The 21,323-nt window shown below is 37.7% G+C and overlaps 1 protein-coding gene across 1 annotated transcript in view; it reads left to right on the forward strand.

The window, feature by feature from the left end:
* Positions 1 to 21,323, forward strand: part of ano2.S (anoctamin 2, calcium activated chloride channel S homeolog) — a 176,382-nt gene that overhangs the window by 43,152 nt on the left and 111,907 nt on the right. Inside the window, exons 4-10 of the mRNA XM_041587979.1 lie at positions 2,337 to 2,435; positions 5,196 to 5,341; positions 7,014 to 7,068; positions 7,879 to 7,930; positions 10,758 to 10,813; positions 13,031 to 13,072; positions 17,921 to 17,985. Coding sequence (XP_041443913.1) covers positions 2,337 to 2,435; positions 5,196 to 5,341; positions 7,014 to 7,068; positions 7,879 to 7,930; positions 10,758 to 10,813; positions 13,031 to 13,072; positions 17,921 to 17,985 — 515 coding nt within the window. The remainder of the gene's footprint in view (positions 1 to 2,336; positions 2,436 to 5,195; positions 5,342 to 7,013; positions 7,069 to 7,878; positions 7,931 to 10,757; positions 10,814 to 13,030; positions 13,073 to 17,920; positions 17,986 to 21,323) is intronic.

Consider the following 21,323-nt stretch of genomic DNA (forward strand, 5'->3'; position numbering starts at 1 on the left):
TTGAACCTCTGGTAGTAATGCTTAAGTTACTACTGCTTCAAGCTCTGGTAGTAATGCTTAAATTACTACTGCTTGAAGCTCTGGTAGTAATGCATAAGTTACTACTGCTTGAAGCAGCTGGTAATTACAGTGCTCTCTAGTGTTGAATGGCATACAGATAACCAAATAAAACATTATTTAAGTTCTTTATGATCTGCCTTCTGAAGCAGTAATATAGGTTCCAGTCCTGTTGGTCAGTAGGGACCATATTTGCTCTCAGTGGCCTCAAAGCAGATGCTTATTTAATTTTTTTTGGTTTAAGAACCTATTCTTAATGGCTTAGAACAGTGATCCCCAGCCAGTAGCTCAAGGGCAACATGTTCCTCTCCAACCTTTTGCATGTTGCTCCCAATGGCCTCACAGCAGGAGCTTATTTTTGAATTCCAGGCTTGGAGGCAAGATTTGGTTGTATAAAAACCAGATGTACTGCCAAACAGAGTCTCAATGTAGGTTGACAATCCACATAGGGGCTACCAAATGGCCAATCGCAGCCCTTATTTGGCACCCCAAGAACATTTTTCATGTTAGTGTTGCTCCCCAACTCCTTTACTTCTGAATGTTGCTCACGGGATCAAAAGGTTGGTTGGCTTTTTTGGCAATGCCAGGAGCTTTTTTCATGCAAATGGGTCAACACTTTTTACATTTGAGTGTGGTTCATGAGTAAAGAAGGTTGGGAACCCCTGATTTAGATGGTTCAGTGCCTAATCGTAATCACACTAAATGGTGAAGGCTTTCTAAAATGTGTATTCCATTTGCTGGATTGGGAGAGTGTCTGGACAAAAGGGATGTTGTTGGCAGATAAGGGTATGGCTAAAAATACCATGATTTTTTATTTTCTATCATTGAAAAGTATGATTTTTCTTGCTGATTAAAAATATTTTTATATAATAGGACTTTCCTTCTGAACGATCACATGGTGTTTTTAGAATATTCTAGAAGCCGTACTCATCAGACGTGGTTATTCATTTTATATTCAGTGGTTTCTTGTGAGGTTTTTATGTTGCTGCAGGTCAGTGTGATGGATAAGAGAGCAGATCATGCAGAAAGTTAAGTCACACTATTAGTTTGTATTTTGTTGCAAGGCAAAACTGTTGTTAGCGTTAAATTATTTATTTAATCATTACAATTAATTATAGAAGCAAGAGAATTCACTAGTGAGAATGCTGATTCCCAGCACTTTGCTAGCCATCTTGCCCTTATCTTACTTTATTGTGATTATTGGGCCATTTTGGCTAGTGATGGGTAAATCTGTGCCGTTTCCCTTCGCTGTAAAATTTGCGAATCTACCGAAAAATTGGAGAAATGGTCAAAAATGTGCGAAACAATTGGTCAATGGCCATCAAAATATTTGTGATATGAGCTTCAAAATGCGCCACATGCATTAAAGTCAATGGGCGTTCGAATAATTCTAAAGTGTGACAAATTTATGTACGCAACTATTCTGACGTGCGACAATTTTTTTGTTGTGGTGGATTTTTCGCTGGCGAATTTTCACCACAGTTTTGAATTTTTTCGCTGGCAGCAAAGCACAAAATTTTCTGCGAATTAGTGATGGGTAAATTTACTCACCCATCACAAATTTTGGCGTCATATTACACTGGAATTAAACATGGGAAGGAAGGACAGACTTGTGCTAGAAAACTTCCAACTACAAATGCAGCAACAAAGAACATGGTGCCAGATTGATAGAGTTCAGCAGGGTTTCTCATCTGAGGATTATTTTGCATTTTGAGTTAAGTAAAACAAGTTTTATTGAGCAATATTGGTTTATAATACACAAAAGTCATGAATATCTTGTAAATTATATCCTTATAAACGGTGAGTTCTGATGTCATCAGTTATAAACGGTGAGTTCTGATGTCATTTCTGTCTCATGACTCACTGAAATTTGTGTATTATAATAAAATATAATAAAATAAAGTACCCCCTGTTGCAAAATATGAGGATATTAGAAGTTACCTCTGAGTTTCATGCCCTGTATAAAAATACTCGGCCTTCGACCTTGTATTTTTATATAGTGATTATACTCCTCGGTAACTTCTAATAGCCTTATATTTTACAAGAGGGCCTACTTTATTCACTATATTATACAATCCTGATGTTGGTAAACTGCAGCTCCCAGCACACCCTAACTCTGTTAATAAGTGGGGTTTAGTGTTTAGTGAATGGATATTTATACAGTTTGAATTCAAACTTTTTTAGTGAGATGCGTTACCTTCTATATATTTTATAGGAGGATGCTTCCAACCTTCCTAAAGCTTAATTATTATTAAACAAATGTTCATTTTTTTTTCCAGACAAAAAGCCAAGGACTGAATTTTGTCCGGATTCACGCACCTTGGCCTGTACTAAGTCGCGAGGCTGAATTTCTTAAAATAAAGGTGCCCACCAAAAAGGTACTGTATGTTACTTATATTCATTTAAGGGGGACCTGGATAAAGCAGCTCTGGAGTCTTATGGTGGCCATACACTTGAGGTGGGCAATATCGGGCTGATATGATCGTGGGCCCTAGGGCCCAACGATCGGATCCTAACGCATGGGAACGGGGGTCGGATCGCGGAATGCATCAACGAACAGATGCGGCCTCGATCCAACAGGATTTTTTGTCCCATCCGATCGAGATCTGGCCGACTTTCGGCCAGATCTCGATCAGGGGAAGCCCGTCGGGGGGCCCCATACACGGGCCAATAAGCTGCCGACTTGGTCTGTCGGCAGCTTTTATCAGCCCGTGTATGGCCACCTTTAATCAGGAATTCAATATCACACTCACCAATACAAGGGGGTAATAATAAGCTTGCATCATGTTCATGGCACACCGTAAGGAGAATATAAACCTTTTTTAGGGTCAGGGCACACACTCAGATTCGGGGAGATTAGTCGCCCATAGACAAATCTCCTCTTCTTCGGGGCGATTAATCTCCCCAAACTGCCTCCCGCCAGCTAGAATGTAAATCGCCAACAGGATGGCACTTGGAGTGCTTCATTTTCCAAAGTCGCCCAAAGTTTCCTCGTAAGGCAACTTCGGGCGAGCAAGCTCTCTTTGTAATAACATAGGTGGCCCACACCTAACCTAGCCATATCTGGTTACATACCTAAATGGTTTTCTATCTGTCAATAGATTATATCAGCCAGTTTGTGGTTCCTCACATGATGAAGAAGTGAAGATGCCGACACAGTTTTTAGGATTCTCATGCATTCTCTGGCCTACTACAGAGTTGGAATAAAACTTTTTAAAAGTGTTGCTTTAAGTACCTATTCTTGAAGTTGCAGAATGTGTTTGCCCTTGATAATATGGTTCATTACTGCAATGGGGGATTTATGTAAATTTAATTGCAAACTAATTACAACTTAAAATGAAATTAACTCAGTAATCTTTCAAGCTGGATTTTTTTTAGAAGTGTCCCTAATTTCTCATGTGAACTCTTAACATTGGTCTACGTTGGAGAACCAAAGATGGCAATGGCAGATTTCTATGGAGTGTTTATGCAGGAGACTCATTGTATTAGCTTTCACCTACTGCTCAGGAAGTGACCTATGTCCTCATGGAGGGAAGTGTTCCTCATTGGCCCAAAGGAAGTTTGCATGTTCCTGGTTCCCTAGTGTATAAAAGAGGGAATATGTGTTCAGTCTCTTTCTGGTCTCCACCATAGCAGGCTATAGATCTTCCAGGGGGGCTAAGGTGAGAAGAGGTCAGACCCTGAAGCTTCTTAAGGCAGAGACACACGCTCAGACTCCGTGACTGGCCGAATCCTTCTGCCCGGCCGAACCAAATCCTTATTTGCATATGCAAATTAGGGGTGGAAGGGAAATCTCGTGACTTTTGGTCACAAAACAAGGAAGTAAAACATGTTTTCCCCTTCCCATCCCTAATTTGCATATGCAATTTAGTATTTGGATTCGGTTCGGTATATGGCTGAATCTTTCGCAAAGGATTTAGGGGTTCAGCCAAATCCAAAATAGTGTATGCGGTGCATCCCTATTTTTGAGATTTGTGAAAGTTATGAAGGACGCTGACTTTTGTATTTCGAAATATTGTAATTGGGCACTTTTATGTTTTTCATGGAGCATCATGGGTAAAATGGAGGTGATTGTTGGTTTCCCCTTGTCTTCCTGTGGGTATTTAACACTTGATTGTATCAAAGGGATTCGGTCATGATTTTTATGCTCTAGTTTTTATTTTTAAATTACATTGTTTACACTGCAAATAATTCACTCTACAATATAAAATTTCATTCCTGAAGCAGCAAGTGTATTTATTTTAATTTATAATATTGGTGTGTAGGCTCCATCTCAGGTCATTTTGCCTGGTCATGTGCTTTCAGAACAGTAACGGAACAAGTTGGGGCAGGCCCTGGTGCGGGCCGTGCAGCCGGGCCCACCCCCACCCTCGTCCGTGCGATTTTTCTCTGCGCCTGCAGCGGACTCCAGCCGGCTGCAGCGCACGTGATCTGCCGGGGGGCCCCGCGGGGGTGCAGGCCCTGGCCCAGTTGCACCCCCTGCTCCCCCGGTAGTTACGTCCCTGTTTCAGAAAGAGCCAGCACTTTAGGGTGGAACTGCTTTCTGACAGGCTGTTGTTTCTCCCACTCAATGTAACTGAATGTTTCTCAGTGGGACCCGGATTTTACTATTGAGTGTTGTTCTTAGATCTACCAGGCAGCTGTTATCTTGTGTAAGGGAGCTGCTATCTGGTTACCTTCCCATTGTTCTGTTGTTAGGCTGCTGGGGGGAGGGGTGATATCACTTCAACTTGTAGTACAGCAGTAAAGAGTGACTGAAGTTTATCAGAGCACAAGTCACATGACTGGGGGCAGCTGGGAAACTGACAATATGTCTAGCCCCATGTCAGATTTCAAAATTAAATATAAAAAAATCTGTTTGCTCTTTTAAGAAACTGATTTCAGTGCAGAATTCTGCTGGAGCAGCACTATTAACTGATGCATCTTGAAAAAAACATGTTTTCCCATGACAGTATTCCTTAAATATCTATAGGCTTGACAAAGGCCTGGAGTAAAGCTCAAACCCACATTGCCTTTGGCACTGAAGTAATGTTATCCCTGGAGTCCTGCTCTTTTACTTTTCTAATTTGACCAATTATTTTGCATCTAGTCAGTCTTTCATTGTATTATTTTTCTTGCCCTTGTTTGCTGTCTCTCAGATGTATGAAGTAAAGCAAGACACCGGCATCCTGAGAAAGTTATGGAACAAATGTACAAAGATTTTACAGCCCAAAGTGCCACAACTAAGTGAAAATACGAAGATGAAACACTTATCGTATCCCTTTTCCAGAGACAAAATGCATTTGTGAGTATGGATTGTTTTTGTTAATGCATGGTGGTGATATATCCAGCCGAAGGGAAAAGACCAGGGTGGTTTGAATTAATTTAATTCAAAAAGCCTGCAAAATGGAATGAGTTATATAAGCAACAATATCGAGCACCGGATTCTGTTTAACCTCTACGTGGTTAACATAGCAGTGATGTTTTACTGTGTGCTTGGTAGGTATAATTCTGCCATTCTGTAGGGTCAAAATGATGTACAGGTATAGGATCCATAAGCCGGAAACACGTTATCCAGAAAGCTCCGAATTACAGAATGGTCATCTCTCATAGAGGCAAATTCACTAAAGTGCGAAGCGGCTAACACTAGAGCAAATTCGCCAGCGTGACGTCATTTAGTTACTTTGCCAATTTACTAACGGGCGCTGGCGTAAATTCGCTAGCGAAGTAAACCTACTCTAGCGCTACTTCGCACCCTTACGCCAGATGAAGTTGCGCTATGACGAAGGGACGTAACTACGCTAATTCACTAACTTGCGCATTTTACTGAACGTTACCTCTTGCGCCAGACTTGCCTTCGCCACCTCAGACCAGGCGACGTGCAATAGAGTAAATAGGACTTACTTCAAAAAAAGTTAAAAATTTTTGGGGGCACCCTCCTTCCCCCCTACATTTTCTAACATATGACACCTAAACTATACACTGGGCACATGTATAGGGCAAAATATCAACTCTATTTTATTTTATAAAGCTTTCCCAGACTTGTGTAATGTAATGTATTTGCTGCTCCATATACGTCCATTGTACTTTAACTTGGCGCTATATGCAAATTAGGCATCGCTAGCGTAACTCCGCTTTGCTTGACGAATTAACGCCAGCGCAACTTCGCTACCGTTCTCCTCCCTGAGCGCAACTTCGGCGCACTGGCAAAGTGCAGCGAAGCCTGCGCTAGCACAACTCTGCAGGTTAGTGAATTTGCCCCATAGACTCCATTTTATCCAAATAATCCAAATTATTAAAAATGATTTCCCTTCTCTCTTTAATAATAAAACAGTATCTTGTACTTGATCCCAACTAAGATATAATTAATCCTTATTGGAAGCAAAACCAGACTATTGGGTTTATTTAATGTTTATATGATTTTCTACTAGATTTAAGGTATGAAGATCCAAATTACAGAAAGATCTGTTATGCGGAAAAACCCAGGTCCCGAGCATTCTGGATAACAGTTCCCATACGTGTACTGCGTGTGCCGTTCATACTCATATGTTACAGTGTGCTTGACTCCATTTTATCCAAACAATTAATTTTTAAAAAAATGATTTCCTTTTTCTCTGTAATAATAAATCAGTCGCTTGTACTTGATCCCAACTAAGATATAATTAATCCTTATTGGAAGCAAAACCAGCCTATTGGGTTTATTTAATGTTTATATGATTTTCTACTAGACTTAAGGTATGAAGATCAAAACTACTTAAAGATCCATTATCCAGAAAACCCCAGGTACCTAGTATTCTGGAGAACAGGTCCCTATACCTGTACTGTTTAAACTCCTTTTAAAAGGACCATAGACCTTTCACAAAGGCGTTGCTTCATCCAAATGTTTCTCAAAGTGGCTGTAAGTTCTCCGCATACCCTGATAACATTTAATTTTTGATTCAGCTAATTTATTTAGTAATGCCTTATCTATTTTCTAGGTACAACGTTAAAGACAAGGAAACATTTTTTGACAATGCAACACGGAGTCGAATAGTAAGTACTATGTCCTGAATGGAGCTTGTTGAGGAACCTTACATATCTCTCATGTGTTTCTAGATTCCTTGGGGCAAATTCACCAGCAAATGCTCTGCCACACTTCGCTCCAGTTCACCAGGCGCAAATTCACTAAAATGCGAAGTTGCGTCTCAGCAGCCGAGCTCTGGCGAAGTTTTGCTAGCGTTAATTTGTCAGCACAACCATTTCATAGTGATCTTTCGCTAGCGTTCATTTCTGCCGAGCGAATCTTTGTTAGTTCTCTTACGCTTAGGTCAATTTGAATAGGGCGGGTACTTATAGGTCGTATGGACGTCTTTATTTTCACCCTCTTTCTTAAAGGATAAGTAAACCTTTAAAATAAGTGAATATAAAACTGACGAGGTTGCTAATCTAAGCAATTTTGTGATTTACATTTATTATTTATTTTCTTTCTCTTCCAAGATATTAAAGGATACATGTGCTGTTAATATGAATGAATTTTGTTACAACAGCACCACCTGCTGGTCAGTTTCTGACCAGTCTGACCACCAAGTAGTCAAGGAAGTTGTCAGGAGAAAGAAAGAGGCTGCTCTGATGTTCTTCTGCTTAGGAAAACAATTAGAAACCTTTCTCAAATCTTTCCGAAGCAGAAGAATATCAGAGCAGCCTCTTTCTATAAGCAAAGCTAAAATGCTTTAGCTCATTTAACTCTTGCTTTAGATCATTTTTACAATTGAATACGTTTGGAAAAGCATGCATTTTGTGATCAATATTGTGATCAAGCTCCATGAAGGTTTTCATTCAAAATGAATCTTTTTCTTTATCCAGGTATATGAGATATTAAAGAGAACTTCTTCTGTAAAGGCCAAATACAGTATGGGTGAGTGTAAATAGCTTTTCCTTTAGAAATGTATTTTGGAATCTTGGTAAAAGCTTTGATAACTGTAAAAAATGCAAAAACAAATTATCAGTATAGAATACGTTATCCGGAAACCCGTTATCCGGAAAGCTCCGAACTACGCATAAGGCCATCTCCCATAGACTCCATTTTATCCAAATATTAAAATTTTCACATTTTAAAAATAATATTTTCTTTTTCTCTGTAGCAGTAAAATAATACCATTTACTTGATCCCAACTAAGATATAATTAATCCTTATTGGAAGCAAAACCAGCCTATTGGGTTTATTTAATGGTTATGTGATTTTCTAGTAGACTTAAGGTATGAAGATCCAAATTACAGAAAGATCCATTATCCGGAAAAATCCAGGTCCCGAGCATTCTGGATAACAGGTTCCATACCTGTACTAGAAAAACAGTTTCATCATTCATAAATCTGCCCCGATTAGGGTCTAAAGAAACAGTATCCTTAACTCCCTCTTTTCTAGATATTTGTGCCTCGGGTTTTTGGTTTTAATTATGCTTTTTCTGGCAATTAATGGCACTTGGAACTAGTAGCACAAATTTTGCTGACACAACATTTTTTATGCAGGTGTATTTATTCAATAAGTATGTTCATTTATTTCATAAAGATGTCTGTTCTAATGTCAAAATATGTTGACATTGGCAACATGTATGATCATTTTGAGCAGTACTCACCAAATGCAGTAAAGGAATTGGCTTCATATTTGGAAGTAGATATTGAAAGAACTCATAAAATGTAATGGTCCCTGGCAGAGAATTGGCCTGACAGTTTATCTTTCTATGTCCTGGTATAATAAATGTACTGCATTTATTTCCAGGTTACAAAAGTAAAACATGATACTTCAGAACTAGCTGAGGTGTTCAGGTGCCACCTTCCAAGATAAAGATCTATTCGGCATTTTAGACATTTTGTGGTTTCAGGTATGTCAGGATCTGCAATTAGTTATTGGCGAATCTCTCCTGTTTCGCCGAGAAATTCGTGAATTTCCCGCAAAATTCGAAAAACGACGAAAAATTTTCTAAAAATTGTGAAATCAGAAAGTTCGCGAAAAAATCATGAAGCTATTCAAATGTTTTCACAAAAAAATTGAGCAATTCGAAAGTTTTCACTATAAAAGTAAAACATGATACTTCAGAACTAGCTGAGGTGTCCAGGTACCACCTTCCAAGATAAAGGTCCATTTGGCATTGTAGACATTTTATGGTTTCAGGTATGTCAGGATCTGCAAATTTCCCACAAAATTTACGAAACAACAAAAAATTCGCGAAAAATCGTGAAATGTCAACAATTCGAACGTTTTCACAAAAAAATAGAGCAATTCTAACGGTTTCCCTATAAAATCGAGCAATTCGAACCTTTTCGCGAAAAAATTGAGCAATTCAAACATTTTCATGAAAAAAATCGGAAATTGACGCTGGTGAATTTTCCGCCAGATGGCAAAACTCGGGAATTCGCTGCAAACTCGTGCCAGGCGAATTTATTTGCCCATCACTATCTGCAATGATTCTGGCAAGATTAGTATGAGAAGAACTTTAAATTTAGGTTTGATTAAGTTAGGTGACATATTTAAAAAGGATGAAACCCAAGAACTGGTTGCAGTTAGTTTATTTGATAACATTGAGTTGGGTTCTTCAAATGTCTGCATTTGGTTGAGCTCTTCTCATGTAGAACCCAACCAGTATTGTACAGGGTGAGTCATCAGATGTGATAGAGACTATTTCCCATTAAAGAGGCAGTGTTGCAGAATGATCATTTTGTCTACAAAACAGGGGTGGAGCAAAGCAAAATGGCAGGTCAACAGTTTTTGTGATCTGGAAAGGTTAAAACTCCAGGATGAAAAACAATGAATATTAAATTGTACGACTATGGCAAAGTATTGCAACTGATTTTTTTTTATGTATTTTCACTGTAAAAAATGCAAGGGAAAAAATAACACATATTAGAAAAGCTTACATTTTGCAATAATGATAAAATGTGAAGCAAAAGAATTATTTTGCTCACAGGATTTATTAACAATCAAATTGTGTTTCCTATTTAAATTTGGCATTTTTCTCACTGCTCAATTTTCTTTTTACATTTGGGAAAGCTTTTCCCGATTGACTTAAACCTTTTTTTGATAGGGTTGACACCTTTTGGGAAGCTCAGCTCATGGCGAGGGGCAGGGCGGTGATGTTGGTGGGTGGGGCGATGATATGTCTGGGGCTGGGCGGTGACATATCTGGGGCAGTGTGGTGATGTCAGGGGTGGAGTTATAACGTGGCAAATCGCTGTGCCAATCTTAGGGAAACCTTCCTGGTCTTCCTAATTTGAAAGACCATGCAGGCAGTTTTGACTCTAGCAACCCTTCCAAAAACTGGCTGTCCAGATCAAAACCAGACAGGTAGGAACCCTATTTTCTGATATTTTGGATTTTTCCAGACATTTTAAAAATTGGCATGACGTTTACCAAGAAAACAAATGACCTCAGCTGCTAATATCTGATCATACATAGTTGCACCAACACCTTCCTTATATATTCAACAAACCTCCTCCAAGACTTTCAGGCTCTGTGTACTCAGTCAGAGCCCATGTGTTATGCAACCATGTATCTAGTGAGTCTGGCTGGAGCCTGGAAGAAGACATGGAAACCTGGCTTTATAAGATACACAACATACTTTATTTAGCATTCACTGTGGTTTTAACTATGTTATGTTTTACTCATTAACAGTTACTTCATGTATTAAGAGAAGAACATCATAGTAAAAAAAATGACTGTTTAATAACATATATGTGTTTTTTTTAAGGTATTACCACATTGATAGCAAACAATGTCTATGACTCAGCATACCCGCTTCATGATGTAAGTTGCTGTATTTTAATATATTGCATGGAAAAACAGAAGTGTATAGTTTGTATATTTGTATCAATGAATCCTTTCTAAAGAATACAAACATGACTAGGGCATGGCCTATTGTTCGTTCCTTTTTCCTGCTACCCTGCTACACTCATATCCTAACATTAGTCATTAGATATGAATAACAATATATATAAACATTGTGGTACCATTACTTAGCATAGTACAACACAAATATTTAGGCCCTCTGTCAGTCTTCCCTCCCATATGACAGCAATATCCACTAGCCACTTACACCTAGCTCATTGGGTACACATATCCCTGTCCTATCCCACAACACTACTCTTAAAAAGACAATTACCAGGGGACTGAACCCATGAAGAAGTCAATGTCACATATCCAACATCACTATAGCTACCAACCTTAGGGGTTACCATAGGGGTCCATACTGTTCAATATCACACTATACCCATCAGACTGACAAGGAACCCACCATGCAAAGCTGTGACTGCTAAGATAAGCCACCCAGCCCTCCCAACTCGCTAGGACCAACTCTTTGCCTAACTAACCAGATGTTATATTAACTAATCTATTAACCAAAATCTAGAGAGGATGAGTGGGGAACTTGTGCTGATGGAGGACTGTTCCCTTCTGTGCCAATCTGGAACTTCCCCACTTCCTTTACATAATCAGTCTGAATTAAATGAATTTGCCGATCCCCACTCACACGTGAGCCCCTTCATGCAGGACCTCCTCTATGCTACGATCTAATCCTGGTCTCATTATAAACTGGTTTAAAAATAGCAATTGTTTATCCTAAATTCACAAAAATGAGCTTGTGTTTATCTTCCAGCCGAGAGATTTCAGAATAAAAGCATTTCTTCTTCTACAGAAACAGGGTGCCAGGGACCCAGTAGAAAACCCTGTACTGTGGTCCCATTCACTAAGATATTTCCCTTTGCTCATTCTCCTCTCTCCTCTTCTTTTATCATATTTCATTTTACTATTTCAGTAGCTCCTTTTCACTGTCTCTTCTCTCCACCATATTATCATTTGTTTCTCTCTTAAATCTGTCTATTTTTTGCTACTTCTAATCTCTAATAGAGAAAGAGGAATAACTATGGTCTAAGCATAGAAAGACAAAACAAAGTGAGCAGAATGGCTGGCTGGCACTTTCCACTGTTGGACCTTTTTTGGTGCCTCATTAAATTGTTATATCAAGATTTTTTGCCTTTATTAAGGCATACTCCATAGATAATCATAGCAAATGTTCCATATACATTTTTTCTCTCTAGAGATTTCTTTTCTGCATGCAGCAAACAATCTCCAACTCATTCTATGTTTTATGAAATATTTGAGAAAATGTAACATGCCTATGTAACCCTCTTTTTAAATAAATATATAGGGTAGACTTTAGGTTATGGATGGGTTATTATTATTATCTTGAGTGTTAAAATTAATTTATAATACCAAGAATGCAACACCAGTGCTACCATAATGGCATTAATAAACATTCCCCTTTGAGCAATTATATTAATATAAACATGGCCTTATTATATATTTGCTGTGCCATGGAGCACCAGATTATTGCAATCTACTAGTCACAGTTATCAGGCGATCTAAATGACTGGAGCAACTCAGTACTTATTAACACAAGTACAAAGAAATACTAACACAAATATGTTTCTCATATACTGTATTTTAAATATGACAGCTTTGGCAAAATACAGTATATCATATTTGTTGCTGACATTCAAGAGAAGTGTTGATTAATAAGATAAAATATCAAATCACTGGGGATCCTTTTGGATAACCCAGTTGAATATTTGATAAATCTGGCCCTTTGATCTGAAATAGAATTACTTTTGAGAAAAAAAATCAACCATAAATCCAAGCCCCTTGTTTTCATCAGCTAAGGGTATTCTGCTACTTGTTATTTCTCATGCAAAGGATGGTACAACTCTTTTAAATTCAAAATACTTGCAGATTCCACCAGGTGTTGAAAGAATAAAAGGAATGTTGCACATGAAGAACTTATATTTTACTGAAATTTAGCATGTTGCTGGTCAAAGAGATTTTATGAGCATCTTGGATGAAAAACACACTGTTTGTGTCCAAGAGCCACTGGGAGATGGGATGAAACCAATGTTGTCAGCTGCTATTGGGCTGACATATTGTGTATTAACTTTGCCTTATCTTTAAAAATGTTCCTTTTGATTTTAGGGTGACTATGACCACAACAAAAATGAAACAAATGATCGAATGGTAGGTATTGTAGATTCCTGGATCTGTTTTATGTTTAAAGACTCTCTTTTTAGAAGAGCACGTACTGTATGTACCACATGCTCAATTTATTACTCATACAGAGTGCTCTCAGAGTCAGTGTCCTATTGCTCACCGGGTGGCCCCACATAACCCCTGGCCCCTCGCCCCAGATGCAACTCCCCCTCCAATGGCCCCCCAAAGCCATTGCAACCCCTCCAATAGCCCCCTACTCCAGGCACCACCCCCTCCAATGGCCCCATGCCCAAGTCGCAACCCCCCTCCAACAGCCCCCTGCCCCGCATGTACCTTTATTCCTGCAAGACTCAAGGTGATCATGGCCAGAAAGGGAGGTCAGAGAGAGGCATGAGGAGTGGGTCTGGCCTGGGGCCCACTGGGTTTTTTCCCTGTGTTCCGCCAGGCCAGTCTGACCCTGAGAGTTATATACAATCTATTTCAATACAAAGGCTTGAGGCTACAGCTAGTTTATATACTGTATGCAGGTTGGGGAATCTTCTCTTTTCTTCTAAAAAACTAAAAGAATTTTGTAGGAAGTTGACATCATTTATTGATTTATATAAATATTTTATGCACAATATCAAATCAAATGCTATATCATAGGAGGAAGCAATTGATCACACTCTTCTGTATAGACTGCTTCAAGGATGTAATACCTTGTACCTGACCTACTGACCTAGTTATTCCATCCAAACAAATCAGAGCGGTTATGGTATTTTAGCTTTGGACAGGTCCAGAAATACAACTGTTGCTGTTTACACTGTTGTTCTACTAAAGTATACCCAAATTCTGTAGAACAACAACAACCAGAATTTTTACCAAGGGTTTAACCATATTTGGGAACCTCAAAAACTTTTATCCAGTTCTCCAGGACCAGCTACCCATTACATGCAGGAATATCCTACAATGAGACTCCCATTTGTTCCATGAAGGAACCTCCCACAATTAGAGACCCTTTGTTTTAACCATCTACAAGAGCATTTTTAGAAATAAATTAAACCACCTTGCAAATTCTTTATCCATTAATATAACAAATGTAAGATACCATAACCGCTCTGATTTGTTTGTATGGAATAACTAGGTCGGTTTGGTTTATCTGGTAGTATTTGGTTTACCTTATATAAATATCTTATGGAAATCAGAGAGCAGAGCCGGTGTTATTTTTTGGGAATAATCCTAGACACAATGGGTTTTTTACAAACTCCAACTTCGTTTAGGAGTAGATTTATCAAAAGTCGAATTGAAAATTCAAATTTTTTAATTCAAATTTTGAGTTTATTTTAGTGTAATTCGACTAGGGAATAGTCCAAATTCGATTTAACTTTAAAAGAAATTCTAAATTTTAATTTTGAAATGTATCATGTACTGTCTCTTCGAATATTCACCATCTAAAACCGGCCAAATTGGTGTTTTAGCCTATGGGGGACCTCCTACAACCACTTAATTTTTTTGGTGTAAAAAAACTCGAATTTAATTCAATTCAAATTCGATTCGAGTTTGCAGGTCAATCCTATTCGATTTTTTTAATACATTTTGATTGGTCATTTTTCTTTTCGACTTTATAGTAGTTGAGTATGAGTTTTTAGAAACTCCCATAATCTTGAAATTAAACCCTTGATAAATCTGCCCCTCAGTGTAGATTTTATTGCTACGTATATTAATTATGTGGAATCTACAAAAAAGTGTAATTGATAAGAAAATTATTTGACATTAATTTCCCAGTCTCCACTTTGTTACTGATTCCTGGGGCTCCTAAAAGCTTCTATTAAAAATAGAAATTGGCCATTGGTATTCTCAAGTTAAATAGGCCCATTTGAATGCTATACATATTTGCAATGTAACTGTTCTAGTTTAAGTAGCTTGCTAAAATAATTGTTAATCCAAAAGAATTGAAGAATATTATAGGAAAAGTGCATCTAAAATATTAATGTCTGGAAAAATATTTCCACCGCAAGATACCGTTTTTTCCCCCCAGCTCCTTTTATCCTGCCTATTAGATTCTTTTATGAAGTGTTAAGTGTTAAAAACATAAAAGGTTCTTTCCAGAAATACAGTACTGATTATTCACACATGTATGTCTGGTCCTAGAACCTACAATACCGTTTCTAAGGAATTCATCTGTTTTCTATCTACATAATAGTTTCAGGGTTTAATTTCCTGAAAAGCACTAATCAGGTACAATGGTGTGGAGGACATTTATTTATAAAGGCTTATCATCTATTTATTTGTACAGTAATTAATTTAAAGTGACAAATGGCATACTTTGGGGGTTATTTATCAAAATCTGAAAATATCTCATTATTTTCTGAAATATACTCCAACCAAATCCGCACAGGTTATTTGCCCTTATTTATCAATACATTTTCCGAAAAAAATCCAGTGTGGGAAAAAACGCGAAAAAATTGTGAAAATCTTACGAAAATTCGAATCTTACAATTTTTTTTTCTGCCTGAAAACTCTGATTTTTTTCTGATTTTTGCCCAAAAACCACAAAATCTTCGCATATATTGCACGAAACCCAGCGCAGGTCAGGATATCTTTGGGACTTCTCCCATTCACTTATATACAATCTCAGCAGGTCTGAGATACCGGATTTTCTAATTCTGACTTTTTGCAACCTTGTGGTATAATAAATATTAGAAATATTAACTATGTTTCTCATATACTGTATTTTAAATATAAGACAGCTTTGGCAAAATACAGTATATAATATTTGTTGCTGACTTTCAGGAAAAGTGTTGATTAATAAGATAAAATATCAGATTATGGGGGATCCTTTTGGATTTCCCAGTTGGATATTTGATAAATCTGCTCCTTTTGATTTGAAATAGAATAACTTTTAAGAAAAGATCAACCATAAATAGTGATGGGCAAATTTATTCGCAGGCGCGAATTTGCGGCAAATTCGTGTGATTCGCTGCCGGCAAATAAATTCACGAAACGCCCAACGGCGAATGTGCGCCGGCGTCCAAAAAAATGAATTTTCCACAGTTTTGCGAATTTTGCTGGAAATTCACAAATTTTTCAGTGAAGTGAAACGGCGCAAATTCGCCCATACCTAACCATAAAACCAAGGATTTTCTACTACTTATTATTTCTCATAAAAAGGATGATACAACTTTTTAATATTCAAAATTGCAGATTCTACCAGGTTTTGGAAGAATTACAGGAACGCAGCACATGAAGAAATAATATTTTACTAAAATTTAGCATGTTGCTGGGGTCAAAGAGATTTTATCTGAAATTTTTTTTTTTATCAAATTTTGATACAAATTCAAAAATATCTCATTATTTTCTGAAATATACTCCAACCAAATCCTGGGTTAATTCCCCTTATTTATCAATGCATTTCTCGCAAAAATCCAGTGCGGGAAACATCAAATTTTTCCTTAAAGTTTACCTGTTTGAAAAATGAAAACAAATAAATTAGCTTGAATGTTAATAATACGCAGATTTTTTTTTTATAGAAGCTTGAATGAATTTTTGAGACTTTTTGATTGATAAATCTGGAAAAATTTGTGTTCAAAAACCATAGGCTAAAACATTTATTCGGCAGGTTTCAGATGGCGAATGGTCAAAGTTTTAAAGAGACAGTACATGATAAATTTAGATTTTCATATAGTAACATTTTTTTCAAATTTGAATAGAATTTTGGGCTATTCGATAGTCAAAAATACCTGAAATCTTTTCTTCAAATTTTCACTTCAACCCTTGATAAATCTGTCCCTAAATGTACGAAGATCCAAATTGCAGAAAGATCCAGTATCCAGAAAACCCCAGGTCCAGAGCATTCTGGATAACAGGTCCCATACCTGTACTTTCCTAAGCATACTTAATCATACTAAAAAAAATAGACATGTAAACAGAGGACGCATGACTAAGGGGAGTTTAAAGTATTCGTCCCTACTCACTTACCCTTCTACCGCCCCCAACACAAACTTGTAGACAGAAAAACTGGGTGGAAAAGGCTGCAGCTTATTTATTAACATTAATACCACATTTGTAATTAACATTGATATAACGCCTTTATACAACAGTTACCCACAATATGTATGTGTAACAATTAGCCACTGAAGGCTGCATAACAGTTATCAAAACTTACCAAATACAATAATATTAATATGAACATTTCCCTTTGAACAACTCAATTGCAGCTAAGTGGCCACCTCTAAACATCAATGCCTCCTCTGCATGTTTTACACCCAAGCCTAGTTCCAGGACTGCCCTTCCTATAAAACAACTGTCCCTTCATCTCTTTCTCCCCTTTTTGGCTACCCACCAGGGGAGCCCAACTTAGCCCCAGAGCTGTGACTAATGCAATATACACATCTCACCTAATTGTGGGAGGGTGGGCCGCTGTCTACACTCCTACTGTCCACGAGGTAATGAACCAACCCCTTCCTGTTTCCTGCTAATCTCCCCATCCCTGCTTCCTGCTTCCTTACAAATGACAACATCCTTTAAACCTCATCTTTTTAAACTTCCCGGTTCTTATTAAATTCCCCAGTCATGGCCCCTTTTCGCTCCAACTGTCCCAGTCTCGCTCCTTGGGGGGGTCTCTGGATTCTTACTGGAGGATCTTCTCTCATCAAATGGTCCTTGGGCCCTTGAGGACTTGGCAGAGTTGTTCTATAAATAGGGTTCCTCTATAAAAACAAAAAGTTCTTCCCCTTAGAACAATAGACTAAACAGTACAGTCAATATAAATGCTTATTTTGATACTGAACATTCCCTTACAGAAATGGCAATATTTATATTATAGTGTGAAATAAATGATATTATTGTTGTGGTTTCATATGATTAACTGTCATTATTTTTCCCCTTTTAATTAAGCTGTTATATCGAGAATGGGCAAGATATGGAGCCTTTTACAAATATCAACCTATTGATCTCATAAGGTAATAAACACAAAAGAAAGAACAGAAAACCACATGAGTATTGAAAAATGTAACCAAAATGTCGCAGTAGCTTTTAGGTCTCGTTTTAACGTCAAATGATTTCTCATTTTAATTACACAAGTATCATTTATTATGACTTAATTTTGTATACCGTACAGCGGAATTTGTACAGTGGTTCCTACTTATGACTTTAGAATTGATTTTGAAGTCACATCAGTTAAAATTAGATAAACCTTTCCAGAATCCTTTTGGATACCTCAGTTTTTCAAAAACATTGGCCCCCTTGTCAAAAGTTTTAATCACACAGAATATGATTCATTATCCTTCTAAAGCTGGACTTACTCCCTTGGCAGCAATAGTTATATCAAGAGTTTGCATAGACCTGTGCCTTGATGACTCTGTCTAAACAATTATATGTTCATACTAAACACTATAAATGTCTAGAACAGATTTCAGAACTGTTGTGTTCTGATGTATATAACAGATTTGATGTTTGATGTCCAAGCAAAGAAGAATGTTCTCCTACAGGTGATTTGATTCTTTGTACAAATTCCAGATGGGACTAAGGAATCGGTTTTTGACCACAGGGTGTGCGGATGCACCTGTTAAACTAACAATTGGATTTGAAACCAGATATGATTTTAACAGCTTTAGATTTTTACTACAAATGTGTACAATAACTTCCTTTTAATGTAGACTCTGTCCCACAGACCAAAAACTCAGCTTGTCCATCAATTTCATATTTTAAACACCTGCATATATTTAGGAGAGACTATGGAGATTCTGAACTGGAACAGCTGCACTCAAGGTATCAAAAGAAACACGCTAGTAAATTCCAAGAAGGGCTTCCAATTCATCCATATGGTGCTGTTGTGTTGACCTAGAACTGCTCTCTGGTGTTGCTCCTTTGCAAAACACAGTTGTGTGGTGATTATACAAAGCGGAAATCTGTAAATTGGTATTATGTTAGAAAGAATATTCATGGTTATTCTGGTACCAAAAAGAGAAATCATTCTGACCTGCTCAGATGTAATTCCGTTTCTTGTGAAGTTGGTCAAATGCAAAAAAGTTACATTATTGCCCAGAACCTTACGTTGGGTTAAACAAAATCACAGGACTTTTTTCTTTAACAAGTAACAATACACTTTTATCTTTAGCTATTTTTGAACAATGTCCCTCTAGAATGATGCTAAAATAAGTGGCATTGGGGTAAAAATAGGGGTTCAATCATTGTCTGTACAGTGTGTCATACAGGCACATAATGACAAGGTTTTGGATTTGTTTCTCTTGAGGTTAAAGGATTGTATGTAAGAGTAAGAGTTTCAGGACTTCCAGTAATGGAAGTCCACTGAAATGTAGACAAAGGAGTTGCAAGGAGCAGGGTAAAACTGTGATTGGGAGCAGGCAGAAGTCAGGAGGAAAGCTGAGATCAAACGTAGTTGGGGACAGGCAGAGATACAGTAGGTAGGCAGGCTGAAGTCACGGGAGGAATCTGTAGGCAAGCTGAGTCAAAACCAAGAAGCAATTCAAACAGTTCAGGATCACCAACACCAAGGAAAATAACCAAGCGCCGTTTACTTCCTTTGGCGTCTATTTAATGGGAAGGTTTTGGCGCCAAACTTCAGGACGCAACGTGATGATGCTGCGTTTCAAACATAGTGCATCCGTGTCTGATGAGACTGGAAGTTAAACCAGTGCGGCAGAAGACATCTGCAGAGGTACTTTAAAAAGGAACCCAATGCTGAGAATGATTGGGTGTAGGATAAAATATATGAATTGAATTAACATATTTAGATCCAGTTGTGTGCAAGAGTCAGTCTAACGCAGGCATTATATTACCCAGGGCTTTGCAGCTTGGTCTACCCTACATACATGGAGGCATATAGGTGACTGATGGCAATGGCATTAAAGTAAATCACAGTTCACTGATCAGTTATTATAGTGGTTGATTTATTGGGTAACTATATCTCCTAAGGCACTGTATTGTAAAGCAAATATGGCCCTGGAGAACTGGAGAAGGGTTTATCATGTAGAATCAACACTAAAGATATAACCACACGTAGGGGCACATTTATCAAGGATCGAATATCGAGGGTTAATAAACCCTCTAATTCAACCCTCGATATATGTATGTAGCAAAGTATTTTTTAAAGAGACAGTACTTCGACTATCGAATGGTCGAATAGTCGAACGATTTTTAGTTCAAATCAAAGTTGAAGTCGAAGGTCGCAGTAGCCTATTCGATGGTCGAAGTACCCAAAAAAATACATTCGAAATTTCACATTTTTTTTTCATTCGAATCCTTCACTCGAGCTTAGTAAATGTTACCCGTAGTGTTTAGATATCCAACCATGATACAGCAACCAATATTCTATAATACTGAGTATGCTTGAAGTTGTAATTCAACAACATTTGGGGGCCCATTCATCAAGCTCGAGTGAAGGAATAGAGGAAAATAGAGGAAAAATAGTTCGATTACGAATTGAATGATTCGAACTAAAAATCGTTCGACTATTCGATAATCGAAGTACTGTCTCTTTAAAAATTTCTTCGACCCCCTAGTTCGCCACCTAAAACCTACCGAGGCCAATGTTAGCCTATGGGGAAGGTCCCCATAGGCTTGCTAACACTTTTCAGATTGAAGGATAATCCTTCGATGGATGGATTAAAATCCTTTGAATCGATTCGAAGGATTTAATAGTTCCATCGAACAATTACTCCTTCGATCGTTCGATCGAACGAATTGCGCAAAATCGTTCGACTTCGATATTCGAAGTCGAAGTATTTTAATTCGGCAGTCGAATATCGAGGGTTAATTAACCCTCAATATTCGACCCCAGGTCAATGTGCCCCTTGGTCATGGAAGTCTTATGTCCCCTTTCAGGTCAAGAAGATGTATTGTCGTCTCTGCTGCATATAGAACATACAGAACGAGATAAAATTACAAAATTACTGCCTCCAGTTTCACAGATTTTTGATGACCTTTTTAATTATTACTGTTGTACACTAAAGATGTGATAACTAATAGGAGTTTCCAGGTGGAATTTCCAATGTGTTGGCAATAGCCCTCATTTTGTTTTGAGATACTTACTACAGATAAAAAGGTCATTAAAAAAGTAGTGGATTTAACTTTAGACAACGGAAAAAACAGAACAAGTTTATATCATTTTAGACCTCCACAATACAGGGATATTGCAATAAAAAGAAAGTTCATAGACAAAGATATGCTTTTTTCACTGTGAGTTTGAAAGGTCCTTTTAACAGATGCAAACATTGCAAACCTAGCTGGGAAAGTCACCAAACTGATTTGCATGGTTAATCATTTGGGAAGCTGGCAA

Source organism: Xenopus laevis, chromosome 3S, assembly GCF_017654675.1.
Source record: "Xenopus laevis strain J_2021 chromosome 3S, Xenopus_laevis_v10.1, whole genome shotgun sequence".
Taxonomy (NCBI): Eukaryota; Metazoa; Chordata; class Amphibia; order Anura; family Pipidae; genus Xenopus; species Xenopus laevis.